The 15,074-nt window shown below is 38.3% G+C and overlaps 1 protein-coding gene across 1 annotated transcript in view; it reads right to left on the reverse strand.

The window, feature by feature from the left end:
• LOC109035226 (alpha-tocopherol transfer protein) overlaps positions 1–13,641 on the reverse strand; it is a 29,295-nt gene extending 15,654 nt beyond the window's left edge. The window contains exons 1-5 of the mRNA XM_072306075.1: positions 13,084–13,641; positions 9,850–10,098; positions 7,600–7,691; positions 6,601–6,751; positions 5,964–6,160 (exon numbers count right to left, since the gene is read on the reverse strand). Of these exons, the coding sequence (XP_072162176.1) occupies positions 5,964–6,160; positions 6,601–6,751; positions 7,600–7,691; positions 9,850–9,976 (567 nt within the window). The 5' untranslated portion in view covers positions 9,977–10,098; positions 13,084–13,641. The remainder of the gene's footprint in view (positions 1–5,963; positions 6,161–6,600; positions 6,752–7,599; positions 7,692–9,849; positions 10,099–13,083) is intronic.
• Between the last annotated feature and the right edge of the window lie 1,433 nt (positions 13,642–15,074).

Raw genomic sequence — 15,074 nt, forward strand, 5'->3', positions numbered from 1 at the left:
CGACCATGCGGGAGCTCACTTTGCCTGCACTAAAAATTGAAGGCGAACTGATGAGGCGTTTCGATCACTTCTTTTGGTTTGCTCAAAAGTTATTTTTTGTGTGAGCTCCGAGTAGATAAGCGTGCCGTTTTACCACATTATCACTATTTGACCACGGGAGCTTGTGTTATCCGCACAATTGATGAACGGTAAAATAGAACTCAACTCTTACGTGACCGAAATGCATATCGTTAAACAATTTGAATGAATCGGCGTGTTCCTAACAAAAGTTATCGTAACTACAAAAAACAAATACTTATTTTGAGCATAAATTCGTCCATTTGTCTATCTCATTATTCCTTATTTGCCAAGGATACGAAGCAGATTTTTAACCGAATGTTTACGGAAATACTTCCAGAACCTATGTATCGGGAATATTTCGATTTGGTTTCCAGGTGCCAGTTTTGATGGGGACGTAAAAATTTTGGAAAGCTTTCATGCATATTTAAAATTTGAATCATGCAACATTTTCAGTAGGAGTTAACACATTATACTTTCTTTCTCTCTCTTTCTCCCTCTCCCCCCTCTCTCTCTAAATAAACCATTTGCAATGATTTGATAGTGTTGTATATAATGATGATACTTCATAGACTTGGCTCGAAAAGAATCGAGTAGGTAAGTGTAAAAAAAAAAAAAAACTTCTGTTAACATTTTTTATAAGGTGAGAGGAAGTCATAAGAAGTGTTTGGATAGTAACGATAGGTCAGTTCTTAGAAAAGAAAATTGGTGTACACAAGAAACTAAACGTTCCGCATCGATGTGTATGTGCTTGACTCGCAATATTGACACACAGCCTGTGATTAGTCGCTTGAATGAGCCTTTGTATAATTTTAGGTCAGTGGGTCATGTTTAGCAGTACACTCTTTGAAGTTACTCTCATCGCTGCATATATGCGTTGGTTTTATTCATTTATTTTATTTATTGTGTTATTATTTTCAATTTTTTGTTTAAAAAAAAGCAAAACAGCTTTGTTTCATTACTAATTATTGCCTATATTATGATCTCGAAGGCAAGGGAGACCCACTTAGCGTCAGCCACAAGTTCACTCGCTCGAACATTGGGGGAATTCATAAACTTTGACGGTAGCATCACAGCGCAGAGGGCGCCGCTGTATACAAAAACATTGACCCAAACCTCAGGGAGTTTTAGCTTAAGCCCAGTAGAGAGCGACTCTTGATACACCGCGAAGTGAGTAGTTCACTTATTCGCAGGGGTTTTATTTTTTGGTATAAGGACATGGAATAATTTAGATTAGAATTAACTGGCTCATATTTAATCCTTTTAAATTTCATATTATATTGAAGGAAATTTAGCCGCGCTCGAAGGGTCATACGACCTTTTTACTTAGCACGTCAGTATACACAGATATTTTTCTATTGTGAGGAAATAATGAAATTGTATTTCTATGGGTAGTAGATTCTATTAAGATCGAGAGGATTTTCAACATACGTAAAAAATACATTCTGCTCTCCTGAAGTGACTATACAGCGCCCTGTCTTTTTAAAATTCATTTCTTTCTTTTTCCCTGATGTCTTTTTAAACTTATTTGAGATTGCCTAACTGACTCTGTTTGGGGAGCTTATCTATTGAATTAAGTCATAACTGATAAGATACAACATTCCTCCACTTTTTATGTTTTTTGAAAAATGTGTAGTTTTATTGGAAGTAGGCTTCAAAGTTGCAGAGAACATTTTTTTTTTGTCCTACTAAGACGTGTGCACAGTTACTTGATTACGTTCGATATGCCTATGTGACCAATATTAATTATTTCTCAGTATTTGGAAAAAAGGTAAAGTATATTGCGTTCTCTTTTTCCTATGCAACTTTGTTTATTGCCCAAGTACATAATCCCAAAATAGATAAGATATTCGAAAAATCTAGTTTCCAAGAGAAGAAATAGACTCCCAAAAATTGGGTGGATTTTGGAAGGAAACGAAAGTCATTTTCGACATCAGCGGCAAAAATTGATCGGAAATTAGTCCACTTGATACATAAGGAAACAATTTTTCCGTTCTTTTCTGACGCAAAACAATTGAATGAGCTTTACATGATGAGTAATTTAAGTCTAAAAAGGAAAAAATTCTGTTGAGCTCCTGGATAATAAAGCCAATTCAATGGAATTTTGGGGCTGTTATATCCAAATCACCGGTAGTAAATGCCGTTATATCATTGAAAAGAAATTGACTCGATGAAAATGCAATTGCATTGAGTATGTCTTGACATTGCTATTTTCAGCATCTTGCCATGCACAGAAGTTCAGCCATATCCTTTGCTTCATTCATTCGTGAATTGCAAGTAAGCCAACTGCATCCCAAAGATATACCGATTTGCCGTAAACAATTGCAGAAACTCGATATACCAGGTCGATGTGTCCATTCGTTGATCTGGCAAATAAATTTTATGAAGGCAAATATGTGAACATCAAGATGCTTCAGTCATTTGGGGTTGCATTTATTTTATCGTGAATCCATGATAACCATTTCAATCCCAAAAAACTATCAATTTTCCGTATATAATAAAAAAATCGACGTAACAAATCTGAGACAAGCTCTCAAAAATTCCGGACGAGCCCGCCAGTCTTTTTCCGGTAAGCAACTCAGGCACTCGTTGCATTGTATCGAGTAGGGGGGTCGAAACGATAACAAAGGCGGTATACTGTGTATACGCGCCGAAGGTTTTTTTTTTGACCAGTGTTATTTGGACGTATCTCTTTCAAACAGATTTATGTGCAGGTGAGAAATATGGGGTCTGCTCGTCAGTTCTCCGACCGTAAGAGTGAATGAGAATAATAAAGCGCCAGTGACGTCAACGGAGATAGATGCCGTCGTCGGGGCTCCTCGTAATGGTCATTCACTCATGAGCCCTGTCCACAACGCTCTCGTGCCATGCCCGCGGCTCATATATCCCGCATTCAGTTGGCACATAGTTCTCTTTGCTGAATCTAAAATCCCGCTTTTCCAATTCTTCAAAAGGAATCACGCCCACTTTTACATTGTTTCTTATGCAGCTCCTCATAGCATACCCCATATTTCTCACCTGCACATAGTTCTGCAGTTTGATAGAAATACGTCCATTTAACACTTTCTATGCTTTTCTTGGGACTGCAGGTCAGCGGTGATGTTGCTGATGGTGGTAGGGGACCTAACGACGGAGGACTGTCGTGTGTACGGGATGGACATCGAGCTCGAGATCCAGCGGCTTATCAAGTCCTTTGAGGACAAGACCAAGGGCTACGAGGACCATACCCGGGTTTACCGCTGCGCCCCCGACGTCATGAACATGCTCGCAGCCAACTTTGGCTACGCTCCTGCCACCTGCGTGGTTGACCCGAAAGACTCCACGAAATTCATTTGGACCATGTGTCGACCGCTCGAAAAGCTCCTCGACCCCAAACAAGATCCCCGTCTTCACTAAATTCAATAGTTACTCTGCCTTGCTAAGGAAGAACGCCGTATGAGCCTTCAGACGTTGCCAAATTTCCTTCGATACAAACCGAATTTACAGGGTAAAGAATTAATATTATTTTCAAAAATTTTCAGACAATATTGTACGCAATTTAATCTAAAATATCTGAGAATTTTAAGGAAAAATATGCATAAATTTCGTCAAAAATACATGTTTTATCAAGAAAAATTTGACAACTCTCGAATGTTCATACGGCGTTCTTCCTTAGCACGGCAGTACTAACATGATGGCCTAAAATTTGTCCGAATGTGTTAACATGTTTATAAGGTGAACAACAATAAGGTGGTAGATAGTGCCGGATCCACACATGCAGTGTCCGTCTGACTCGAAAATTTTTGGGGTGTTGATTCGCTTTCGGGGCCCCTCTTCTCGAGTGGGGGGGGGGGGAGCTAACTGACTTAAAGTCTTCCTTTGTGTGGGTTTTTCAAGTTTTGGAGGCTCTGAAAGAGTCCTGCTGGGATCCTCTGAGTCACTTGTCAGAATTTCTGAGGTGCTGATGTATGCTAGTATCCCTGGCCAGAACGCGTCTGGGTCCACACTATTCTACTACCAAACTACCATTATTACTTCCATTAATACGATTACTACCATACTACCATTTTTCACAGTTGGCACAGTCAAATTTTCAGTTTTTTTTCTAGGTGATAAACTTTATGAGATTTTTTAAATTAAAATTAATTTTCTGTATCAATATCCTGTAGCTCAGTATTTCCTAGTTTTCTTGTGGATCTAATCATTCTGTTCAAATAGATTATTCCTTTTGCAACGAACCCTCTCTTCATTTAGCGGCGGTACTCTCTCAATCCATCCTTTGATTTTTGCAGGGAAGACAAGCTGAATCAATAATTAGGCAGTTTGTATTCTATAGTTTTGAAACCATCACAGTCCTCGGAACAGGGCCGGATTTAGGGGGTGGCCACATGGGCCGCGGCCCTTGTCGGCAAATTTAGGGGGCGACAAATGTTGGTAATTTTTTCACATCTAGGTATCAAGAAAAAAATTTGATTCAGAAAAAAAAAATACAAACAAGAAAAGGCGAAAAAATCTCTCATTTCCTGAGAGTTAAAGTATAGTAATTTCTAATTAGTTCGTCTTTTGGTGATACAAGAGACAGCGTCTTTCATTAGTCTAGTTGAGAAAGAAACCAAACACGCAATTTGGCCTGGAACGGCGCGGCGCAGAGAGCAATGATCACGAGGACTTGAGATGAAAAGGAGAAGCCCTTGGCGTGGCGGTCGGCATGTAACACACATTAGCGCCTACAAGACTGCACAAATACTTCAAGCATTGCGTCAAACACAGTGCGGTCAGCAGCGGTCTGCGAGAAACGCATAGCGCCTCCAAGAGTGCATGAATACTTCACGCATTGCGTCAAAAACAGTGCGGTCAGCAGCGGTCGGCGCGGCGTGAAACGCATAGCGCCTACGAGACTGTAGGGATACTTCACGCATTGCGCCAAACACAGTGCGGTTAGCGCGGTGGCGGAAATTAAAATCATTTAACCACATTCATGTTTATTCTTTCGTAATTGTTTCGTTCTTTTCTTTAAATGAGAGGCCTTGTCCACATAGGGATAGGTTTACGGAACTTAGAACTTCTGCTAGTGTTGACAGGGCTTTCACAAAATATTAGCCCAACACGAGTAAACGCGTCTTATGCACCCCTCCTCCTCCGGCACGTTCACTTGATGGTTTGAATCGATGTTTCCAAACGAATCAGAAGGGGCGGCAAAATACTGGCGACCCACAAGCAGCAAGTAGGTAGATCCGGACCTGACTCGAAAAGCAGTTTGTCACACGTTCCGTATTTATGACATGGGTTTTGGTACTATGTCACAAGACGTGTTACGAGAATAGGAATAGCTATTCAAGTGGGAGAGCAGGTTGTAAAAATTATTGAAGATAGTTATTGATTTGACTTATGCTTTTTATTAAGTTAAGACTAGAACCATTACAAGGTATCAGTCCCTTCGGGAGCACAAGAGGTAGGTAGTGCGAGATGGACATGTCGAAGCTGAAGCTTGAACCGAGGTGGCGTCTCTTCGAGTTACGAGACACGTTGCCCGTGTAAAAAGCCACATCACCTCATCCTCCTAATTGCCGCAGAGATTAAAAAACATATAAAGAAAGATGCGGTCGACTGATCACGCCGTTGAGTAAGTGAAGCTTGCTTGTGGCTTGAAATTCAGGAATCATAGGGTTATACCGAAAATATAGGGGTAAGGGAGATAGAAATACCCTATGAAAAATAGCGTTGCGCTATACGCACCACAGTTGGGTTTCCGCTTCATGGGAATGATAGGTTTGGGAGGAAAATTCATGGAATTTTGAAAAAATTTCTGATTCAGAATCCTAAAGGGACATCAATAGCTATTTCACTACCTTCTCCTTGAATTTGTTCTATAAAAGGATGGAAGGACTGATATAACCTATGGCGGGATATAAAGAGGAAATGCTTACCTGAACAAGTTCAAAAGTACGACTCGAGTAGTGCGGAGAAAATAAACAAGTATGTTGATGCAAGGAAAACTCATTTAGATCGATTATGCAGACGACACCCGTTTTTTGAGTTTCCGGCTCCAGCGAGACTGCCTCTGCGCACATCACGTTGGTTAAGAAAATGTCGTCTAAACCGATGAGCGAGAAATCTACCTTATCTGGAATGTAAAAAAATGTATCAGAGGTAAAGTCACTGAAGGTACATTGAAGGTATATAAGCCATCGTCATGATATTTTTCTTTTAGAATGGATGAACTTGATTGTATTATTGCTCCCAAGCCGCTCACATTGCCTACATTTATATTGAAGGCGAACTGATCAGAATGCATGCGAAACACTGCAATGACTCGATAATAGTTTATCAGTATGATGTTTGAATAAACGTGGCCACATTACTGCTCCCAAGCCGCTCACGTTGACTACTTTGGTATTGCAGGCGAACTTGTAAGAATGAGTGTACGGTAGTCCACCAGTACAATGTTTAATCCGAATATACGCGGTTACATTGGTGGTTATCTCCATTACTTTACGCCAAAGATCTCCATTTTTACTTTATTCCTCAGATGACTTTACCTATTAAGAAAAGATAGAAACCAACCTAATCTAAAAATGCCAACTCGATAGCCTGCGCGTGTTCTATCTTCGAGAAAACTTTGCATTCCCATTCTCAGCAAATGGATAACTTCTGATGGCCTAGGAGGAACGCACATCTCCGGGCTTCTCTGTTTCACTGCATAATATTTCAGTATCTGTAAAAATATCCAGTGTGCCTTTAAAAATATTTAACAAAGTAAAAAATAATAAGTGTTAAAATAATAATTATAAAATAAATAAAAATAATTAAATTTAGTAATAAAAATAAAAATTAAAAAAAATTAAATTTAATAATTAAATTTTATAATTATATTATTAAATAGGTAAAAAATATGCATAGGGTATGCTGCCGTGCTAGGGGAAAACGCCGTATGAACCTTCAGGCAATGCCAAATTTCCTTTGATAAATCACACATTTTCAAGGAAATTTGTGGGAATTTCTCTTCTATTATCTCGGGTAATTTTGTTTGCAATTCGATCTAAAAAGTCTGATAATTTAATGGAAAATTATTGATAATTCTCATAAAAAATAAACTCTTTATTGGGGGAAATGTGGCAACTCTCGAATGTTCATACGACGTTCTTCTTTAGCACGTCAGTATGGTGGTTTCAGGCATAGATGAAAGCATTATTATTGGATAGCTTTGACAATTTTTGCCTGCATCTCAAGTCTTCACATAAGTTAGGTTCCAAGAGCTGCGAACAAAATTAACATAAATGAACGCGGGAAGCAAAATGAAGAGCGTATTAGTTTATTTGAAAGAATAATGGTAAAAAAACCTTCATACGTACTCATTGCAAGATGAGTTTCTTCTGAAAACATTATTCTTAATACCCTTATTGCCTTTTTTTGCAGTCAGGCATGAATACGAATAATTTAAGAACCACAGTACTTTGAGAAAATGAAGGAATTGAGATATTTTTTCTGACCAATTTTAAAGAAATTTTGGTTTAATGAAATGCCAAAAATTACATTGAAACATCGAGCAATAATGTGGCTCACCATGGAGTGAGCTTTTGAAACGTTGAACTTCGTCGCTCTCAGAAATCTCAGTAAAAAAATGTCATCAGTGCTTGTTCGTAGGTTCTTTTCCTCTGAAAAAACAAAATTTCCGTTCAAAACAACATTTAAGAATGGAAACTGAAGATGTGAAATTTTGAAAACAAATCTTAATTACTAATCCTTTGTTTCTTAATCAGGAACTACGTGATTGACACTTACTTTCTTTTTCGCGCGATGAATTTTTTTTTTTTTTTTTCGCCCGATGAATTTTTTTTTTTTTTTTTTTTTTTTTTTTTTTTTTTAAGTGACAACCGAGAAAAAAAATTCATCGGGCGAAAAAGAAAGTAAGTGTCAATCAAATCTTAACTGTTGCGTCAGAATATTTATATTATAACACTGTAAATTTCTGCCTTCAAAAAATTATAATCTCATGAGATTTAAGACTGAGGCTGATGAAAACTTTGATTCTTGAATATTTCGTTTTCTTACGGTAGTCTTGGTTGAAATCATAGTTAAAATATATATATTTTAAAACCACAGTGACACAATTGTTTTGTGACTAATCCGCATGCTTAAAGCAATCCCATAAATCATAGTGAAATATAAGTGTAATTAAAATTTATCGTTTGTGATGTTTCTATTTTGTAGAATTTTCAAGCTCCTTTTTAATTCTAGATCACTTCCAACAGCATTTTAAATAATTTTACGTAAGGGGTTTTTACCCACTCGAAAAGAAAATAATATTTCAAGAACGTGGTTTAAGATTTTTCTCTCTCAATTGCCGATTATCCATCGACCTTGAGGAGCTGTTGAAGATGGAGCTGAATCTCGTGTCGTCTGTCCCATCAAAAAAACTATTTTATTAATCACAGTATTAAATCTTGGAACGTTTTGCACGCGGATCAAAGGTAATCAATGGCGTGGCGTGAATGATCGACCATCGATACTTCCCCATTTGAAGCCATGGTAAAGAATCGATTATTAAGGTTTTCGCTGCGAACACCCTGTTTATCGATCCTTTTTATAGGTTTAAATGACAGATTAATCGATGTATCGCAAAGCACGCCACGCTACTGGTTCGCAAAACTATTTTTATATCCATTTAAATGTATGTAAAACAATCGATCCTTGGTGAGGCTGCTTGTCTTTCCTAAATTCGATATTTTTGATCGATTTAAATGGAGGAAAATTAATACTGCCAACTTGCAAAATTGCCATTGATAGTGATTCACCAGATGCGGTGTTTTGTCCTAGCGCGATATGGCAACGGGACAACAGGAAAAATTCTCGATTGAAAAAATATTGCATGTAGAAAACCGCTTTATCAGTTGGACTGCATTTTGCAATTTGGAACTATAAATTCTGGCTCTTCTGGAAAAACACTTATGTGCATTGGAAAACTAATGGCACATACGTTGTTTTTAAACGGGGTTAGAATCTATAGGTCCAAATTTCAAAATGTAGTCCAGTTCAACCCTCGCACCTTCCCCCTATAAAACAAATCTCTATAGTGTATACTCATGCCAAACATTTTTTTCTAGTGCCTCGTCAACATACGGTTTGATTTGGGGTTTGTTCGAGAGGCATCATCAAATAAAGGCGGGAAAGTCAGTTATCAATCAAACTCTTCGTTTCAGAAAAGCACAATTTAATGGTGGAGGTCTCTAGGCGTTCAGTTGTGAGCTTCTTTTTTTTTAAGGGAGCCTTTATATATAGGATTTGCATAAATTGATTGCATTTTCATTACGGCTGTTCAATTATAAATTAAAATCTATAGTATTTGTGTATCGCACGTTGGAATCAAAATTAGGAGGAATAGCTTGCAAAAGCTGAAATGAGGAATGAAGCCCAAGAAGCGCAGTGATAGCGATAAGTTGCGATTTGATCGGAAAATGTATCGCGATTATAGCGACGTCGCTTTATTGCAATATTATCGGATAAGAAATTGCCATCTCATCACATGACTTTGTAATAAAATCACGATTTTCGACAGCAATGTAGCGCAATATCGTGGCAAAATCAGATGAAACAATTCCATCGAATGCGATTTTATAGACATAAAATTACGACAAGATCAAGAATAATCTCTCAGATGTTAAAAATCCTATCGATGTTATTACCAAAAACTCGTCAAAAATATCATCTTAATCTGAGATTATCACGATTTTTCCGTTGAAAAATGCTATTCAGGAAAAACCCTGTAAGTGTAAAAAAATGAAAACGAAAACAAAGTTTTTATACTATTCTTACCTAACAAAAGAGATCGGAGTTGACTGCAAGATTTCTCTCTCAAAAGAGCTGACTCGTCCACCAGCGCATGAACATAATTTTTCCGGGCTTCAAATGTTTTACCAATGATGGCAAATTTATAATCCATTTTGGCGAAATTTGAGCATGAAAATCGTTGAAATGATTACCATGAGAGATCGCGCCGCAGGAATCATACGTTGTGGTACATTTTCACTTCCTCTTCGGAAGTGGAAGCGTCGGACGTCAATCCTGTGGAGATAATTATGTCATTATGATCGATCAGCTATAGTCGCAGCACGTTTAGGTTAATTACAATGCGTGGATTCGTCGCTCGACTCACAAATTGGACGCATTTCTGTCAAATGGAACTACGTGCATTCTGACGTGAGCCCTGGTATGCATATATCCTTATGGGTCTCGCGGCTCAAACTAACTAACTGTCTCAATGCACATAGTTCCGTTTGGCAGAATTACGTCCAATTGGCGTAACTACACTCTCAGATAAGCCCGGGAAAGCATTGAGTTATACGGACGACAGGCTACACCGTAAAGTGCACTTACGTCCTTATGCCAGGAGAGCGACGGCTTTATGAATTCGTCGTTTCCAGGACGAAAGAACGTAACTCTATTCCAGGGTTGCAAAATTGACAATCCAATTTTTCCTGCGATTTTTGTCTCGATTTTTCCTGATTTTTGCCTGAGATCAGAGGGAAAATCAGTAAAATTTTCGGTTAAAAAGGCCCAAGATAATCCAGATGAATCGTCGCCCTCCTGACATACCTAAGTTCGTTACTACACCAGTGGCGGGGCGTGATTTGCGATATATCGATTGATCTGCCGTTTAAACCTATGTCAACGGATCGAATAACAGGGTGAATTTTTTTTTTTTTTTTTTTTTTTTTTTTTTTTTTTTACTACTTCAAATAGCCCACAAGGGCTAATCCCACGCTTTAAGTCCCATCCCCCTCCGTCCCTACTGAACCAGCCCCAGGCAACCATTGTTTGAGACCATCAAACTCGGGTCGCCTGGCCGGGAATCGAACCCGGGACCTCCCGATTATAGAGCAAGCGCTACAACCACTACACCATAGGAGGCCGACTAATGTGACGAACACCTTCATAATCGATTCTTCACCGTAGTTTCAAATGGGGAAATATCGATAATTCACGCCTCGCCACTGAACTACGCTCTGCAATGAACCCTGTCGTTCATACAACTCAATGATTTTCCGGGCTCATCTCAATGTGTGGTTACGCCCTTATGTCAGCCAAGCGACGAATGGTACGATTTGGGAGGGATAATTTGGCAACTTTGAAATGGAGTTACGTTCCTCCGTGGTTGGAGGGGGGGGGGGGTGGGGTGACAATGAATTAATAGGAAAATCCTGTTTGCGATGGGAAAACTTTACGCTCGACCATTTACTCAATCCATGGTAGTCGTCGATTATCTGCAGATACTGTAAAAGTATAGAGATCAAGAGACTGTCAACGTTTTTTGTTCTCTCATGACGTTAGGATATCTGAATCGCAGATCATTCAAACTTTTTCCATGAGTTCCAGACTTGCTTTGTTTGTTCCTTCGCTATCTTTGCAATTGAACGCAAACTGATTGACATGACGCCTTCTGCTTTAATGTGACCTTGGACGTTCAACTGTAATTACATTTGCCTGCAAGACTGGGAGGTATGCGCGGTCGTAAGATTAAAAGCTGTGTTTGCACAAGGAAGGAAAGGTAAATGAATTTTTAAACGTAATAGGAACTACTCAACTTACAACTTTATTGATGAAAGCAATACGAGTAGGTATTTTGAAAATAATATGTGGCTACTTTTGTATACTTATATCCAAATGAGAATTGACCAAAAACATGATACATTATTTTTATAAATAGGTTTCAAGTAACTACACGATATTTTTACGTCATTTTGACATATTTTTGTGTGTGTAAGTCACGATCAAGAGGGAAAAAAATATTGCAGATTTTTCATTGATTAAAACGTTGTGAAAAATAATGATGAGCTTATGTAAGGTAATATCGGGTACTTTTTCTCTGATAATCAGAATTTGACAGCACATGTACGTGATTTTGATGTAATTCATTTGTGAGGTTTTTCACTTCATTTCATCTTTATACTATTTTCCTTCGATTAAAACATGTAATATTGAGAGCAAGTGGATTTCAGAGCTCAACTGTTGTACTAACTGTACTGTACCGTACCGTATTGTCCAATTTTACTACTTTACTGTTTTACTACTGTACTTCCAGTATTTACTATTATGAAGTTTTTCCGTAGTGGTAATAGGACTCCTCTCCTTCCGTGCTTCCTCTCTTTCCCCTCTCCCTCTGTCCTTTTCCCACCCCTACTTTTTTCCTCTTTCTCTTACCGCTATCTTCCTCTCCTTCCTCCTTTTCCCCTTCTTTCTCTTCTCCTTTCTCCCCGGCTCTCCTCTTTTTCGTCCACTATCCTTTCTTTTTTCGGGTTTTCTTTTATCTGGTGTAATTGTATGAATATCGCATCCCAAGAAAATTTACATATATGGGAGGATAGTTCTTGCAAATGTAAACCTTGTTAAAATGCACGTTGTATAGTGTCGTATACTTATTCCAATGTTACACGTGGCTTAAAAATGAATCGAACACTAATTGAACACGACAAAATACAATTTCAATGTATTAATATACGTTGCTTGATCTTCAGCACGCTGAAAAATGAAAAGGAAGTACGATTTTCATCATATTCCAAGCAAAAGAGACCGCCCATCGAAAAAATAACCGTATGGAGAAATTTCAAAATTTAGATGCAGAAACCACCTCTCAGGGATATCTAAGTGCATTTTCGCTCGTGAATTTTGGCAGAAAAAATGCCGACACTGACACAAACCGATGTTTCGTTGGTTGAAATTTAGGAAAATATAATTTTGAGAAAAAAATGGGAAATATCAATCTCTCTAGCTAGGGGCTCAACATTTTCGGATTCAAATGCAATTCTACACAACCTATTGAACCACGACCTATCAGTCCGTCCCGTTAGTCCTGTTTGTGAACGAGGCTGTCGAAAAGTCTGTAAGATATCAGTAAGGTATCAGTTGAAAATGAAATAACCAAAATTGATCTCCACAAAAAACTGTCTCCGTGACTAAGGTTCTTTTTATCGGTGACTGTCACGAACATTTGCTTCTTCATTATCTACATGTAAAGTATTTTAAATTCTCAAACTTTTAAGGACTGCTTACCTTATTCCTGACAAGACTAAAAATTCTGGTGAGACTGCTCAGGAGGCAGGTGGTTTACACTTCTATTAAAATTTACAAATCGGCTGTCAAGATATCAGTGTCACATATGGGCAAATAACCATCGAAATTAGGTAATGTACAACCAAATCTAGAACGTCGTAAGAGTCCGTCACACTTTTTTTTGCACACTTTCAGAGATATAATTCAATAAATAAAAAACAAAAAAACTCGAGAAAACCAAGGAGTCCCAATCTCCTGGTCCGTTATTCACACCTGAAAACACAATTTCAGACAAGGTGTATGGTCTGAGGCACGCAGAAGGATGCCCTAAAACACCACTACCAAGTCTCAAAAACTGGCGTAACAATCATGTTCCATTTGCAAATCACTGCGAATGTGTTGTTTCATGCGGTCTCACTCGTGAACTTTGATTGATCTCCAGAAGACTGGTGTCGAGCCGCAACTGCACCATGAGAATCGTGGACGCGAGGCTACACCTCAGGAGCGTATAATGATGCACTAACGAGTTGAGCTGTATCTAATGATGGTGTTAACGCATCCGCCTCGCATTCTCTATTAGATATTTCCGCGATGCTTTTCAAGTTCATACGGCAAAGTATCATCTGGTGCTAGGGAAAAACGCCACATGAACCTTCAGGCGTTGCCAAATTTCCTTTGATACATCACGAGTTTTCGGGGTTATTAATAAACATTTTTCTTCCGATTTTTCAGAGAATTTCATTCGAAATTTGATCTAAACAGTCTAAACATTTCTAGAGAAAATGTTCATTACTTTCTTCAAAAATGAAAATTTCCTGAGAGGAAATTTGGCAACATGCGAATGATCATATGACGTTTTTCCTCATCACGGCAGAGTTCCCCACTGATCGACATTGACCGACTCATTACAAACGGCATTGCGTTATTATTTTGTCCAGTCGATATTGAACTTTTTCCTGGGAGCCCTAAACTTTTCTCTGTGAAGGAACATAAGCGGATTTAAGCGAAACATAAGCAACAATTTTTTGGTAGGAAGCAAAAACTATCTGCTCATCTGGGAGACTTTTTAGATAATTATGAAGGAGTAACATTTTTACAATACTGTAATTTCGCTGGTTCCTTTTTGCTAAATGCGATCCAAATATCATAAGTGGATGAGTTTAACCAAAATTAGCCTAAACACAGGATCGATAAACAGGGTGATCGCAGCGAACACCTTCATAATCGATTCTTTACCATAGGTTTAAATGGCACAACAATCGATACATCGCCATCCACGCCACGCCACTGGAGCGATCCTGTTCGTTGGAACGGGTGGTTATAATAGACTAAGGGGGCAAATTATGATCTAGCCAAAGGGTCTCTCGTGAGCCGTTAGATAGTCTTGCCTCCGTCCATTGCAGCCACCCGTTTCAACCAATAGAACTGCTCCATTTTCCATTCGTGTTCTTTGTTTTCTTTCTATATAAATTTCAATAATCAGCCCGCAGATGTTGCTAGATTGCCTCTCATACTTTTTTTCCACAAATTACTACCCAACATTCCGACTTGAAATTTAGTGAATCATATTCTTCATATTTAATCTAAAGGCAATTGATAGGGAGAATTCAAGGGGGATCGATAGATTTCCAGGCGATATTTTATTAAATTTTTGTAGAGAGAATACCCACTAAGCAGGGAAAGATATTTTACAACGTGTAGACAATAGTGCAGACTAGCTGATTTTGATTAAACGGGACTGTAATAGTTACTTAGTTAAGAATTACAATACCAACCAATTACATTCATTAACCAGGGGTAGGAGTATTAGATAAAATTTAATTGCCCCGAGGCAAATATCAACTATTATGCAGCTCGAAGATGAAAATCAATGTATGAATTTCACTAAAGAAGAAGACTGCAAAGTTGAGATTTCCATTGAGATCATGAGATTTGACCTCGTCGAGAACTCACTCATGTCACTCATGGTTCGTTTAGAAAGGAGGGGATAA

This window comes from Bemisia tabaci, chromosome 1 (genome assembly GCF_918797505.1).
Source record: "Bemisia tabaci chromosome 1, PGI_BMITA_v3".
Lineage (NCBI taxonomy): Eukaryota > Metazoa > Arthropoda > Insecta > Hemiptera > Aleyrodidae > Bemisia > Bemisia tabaci.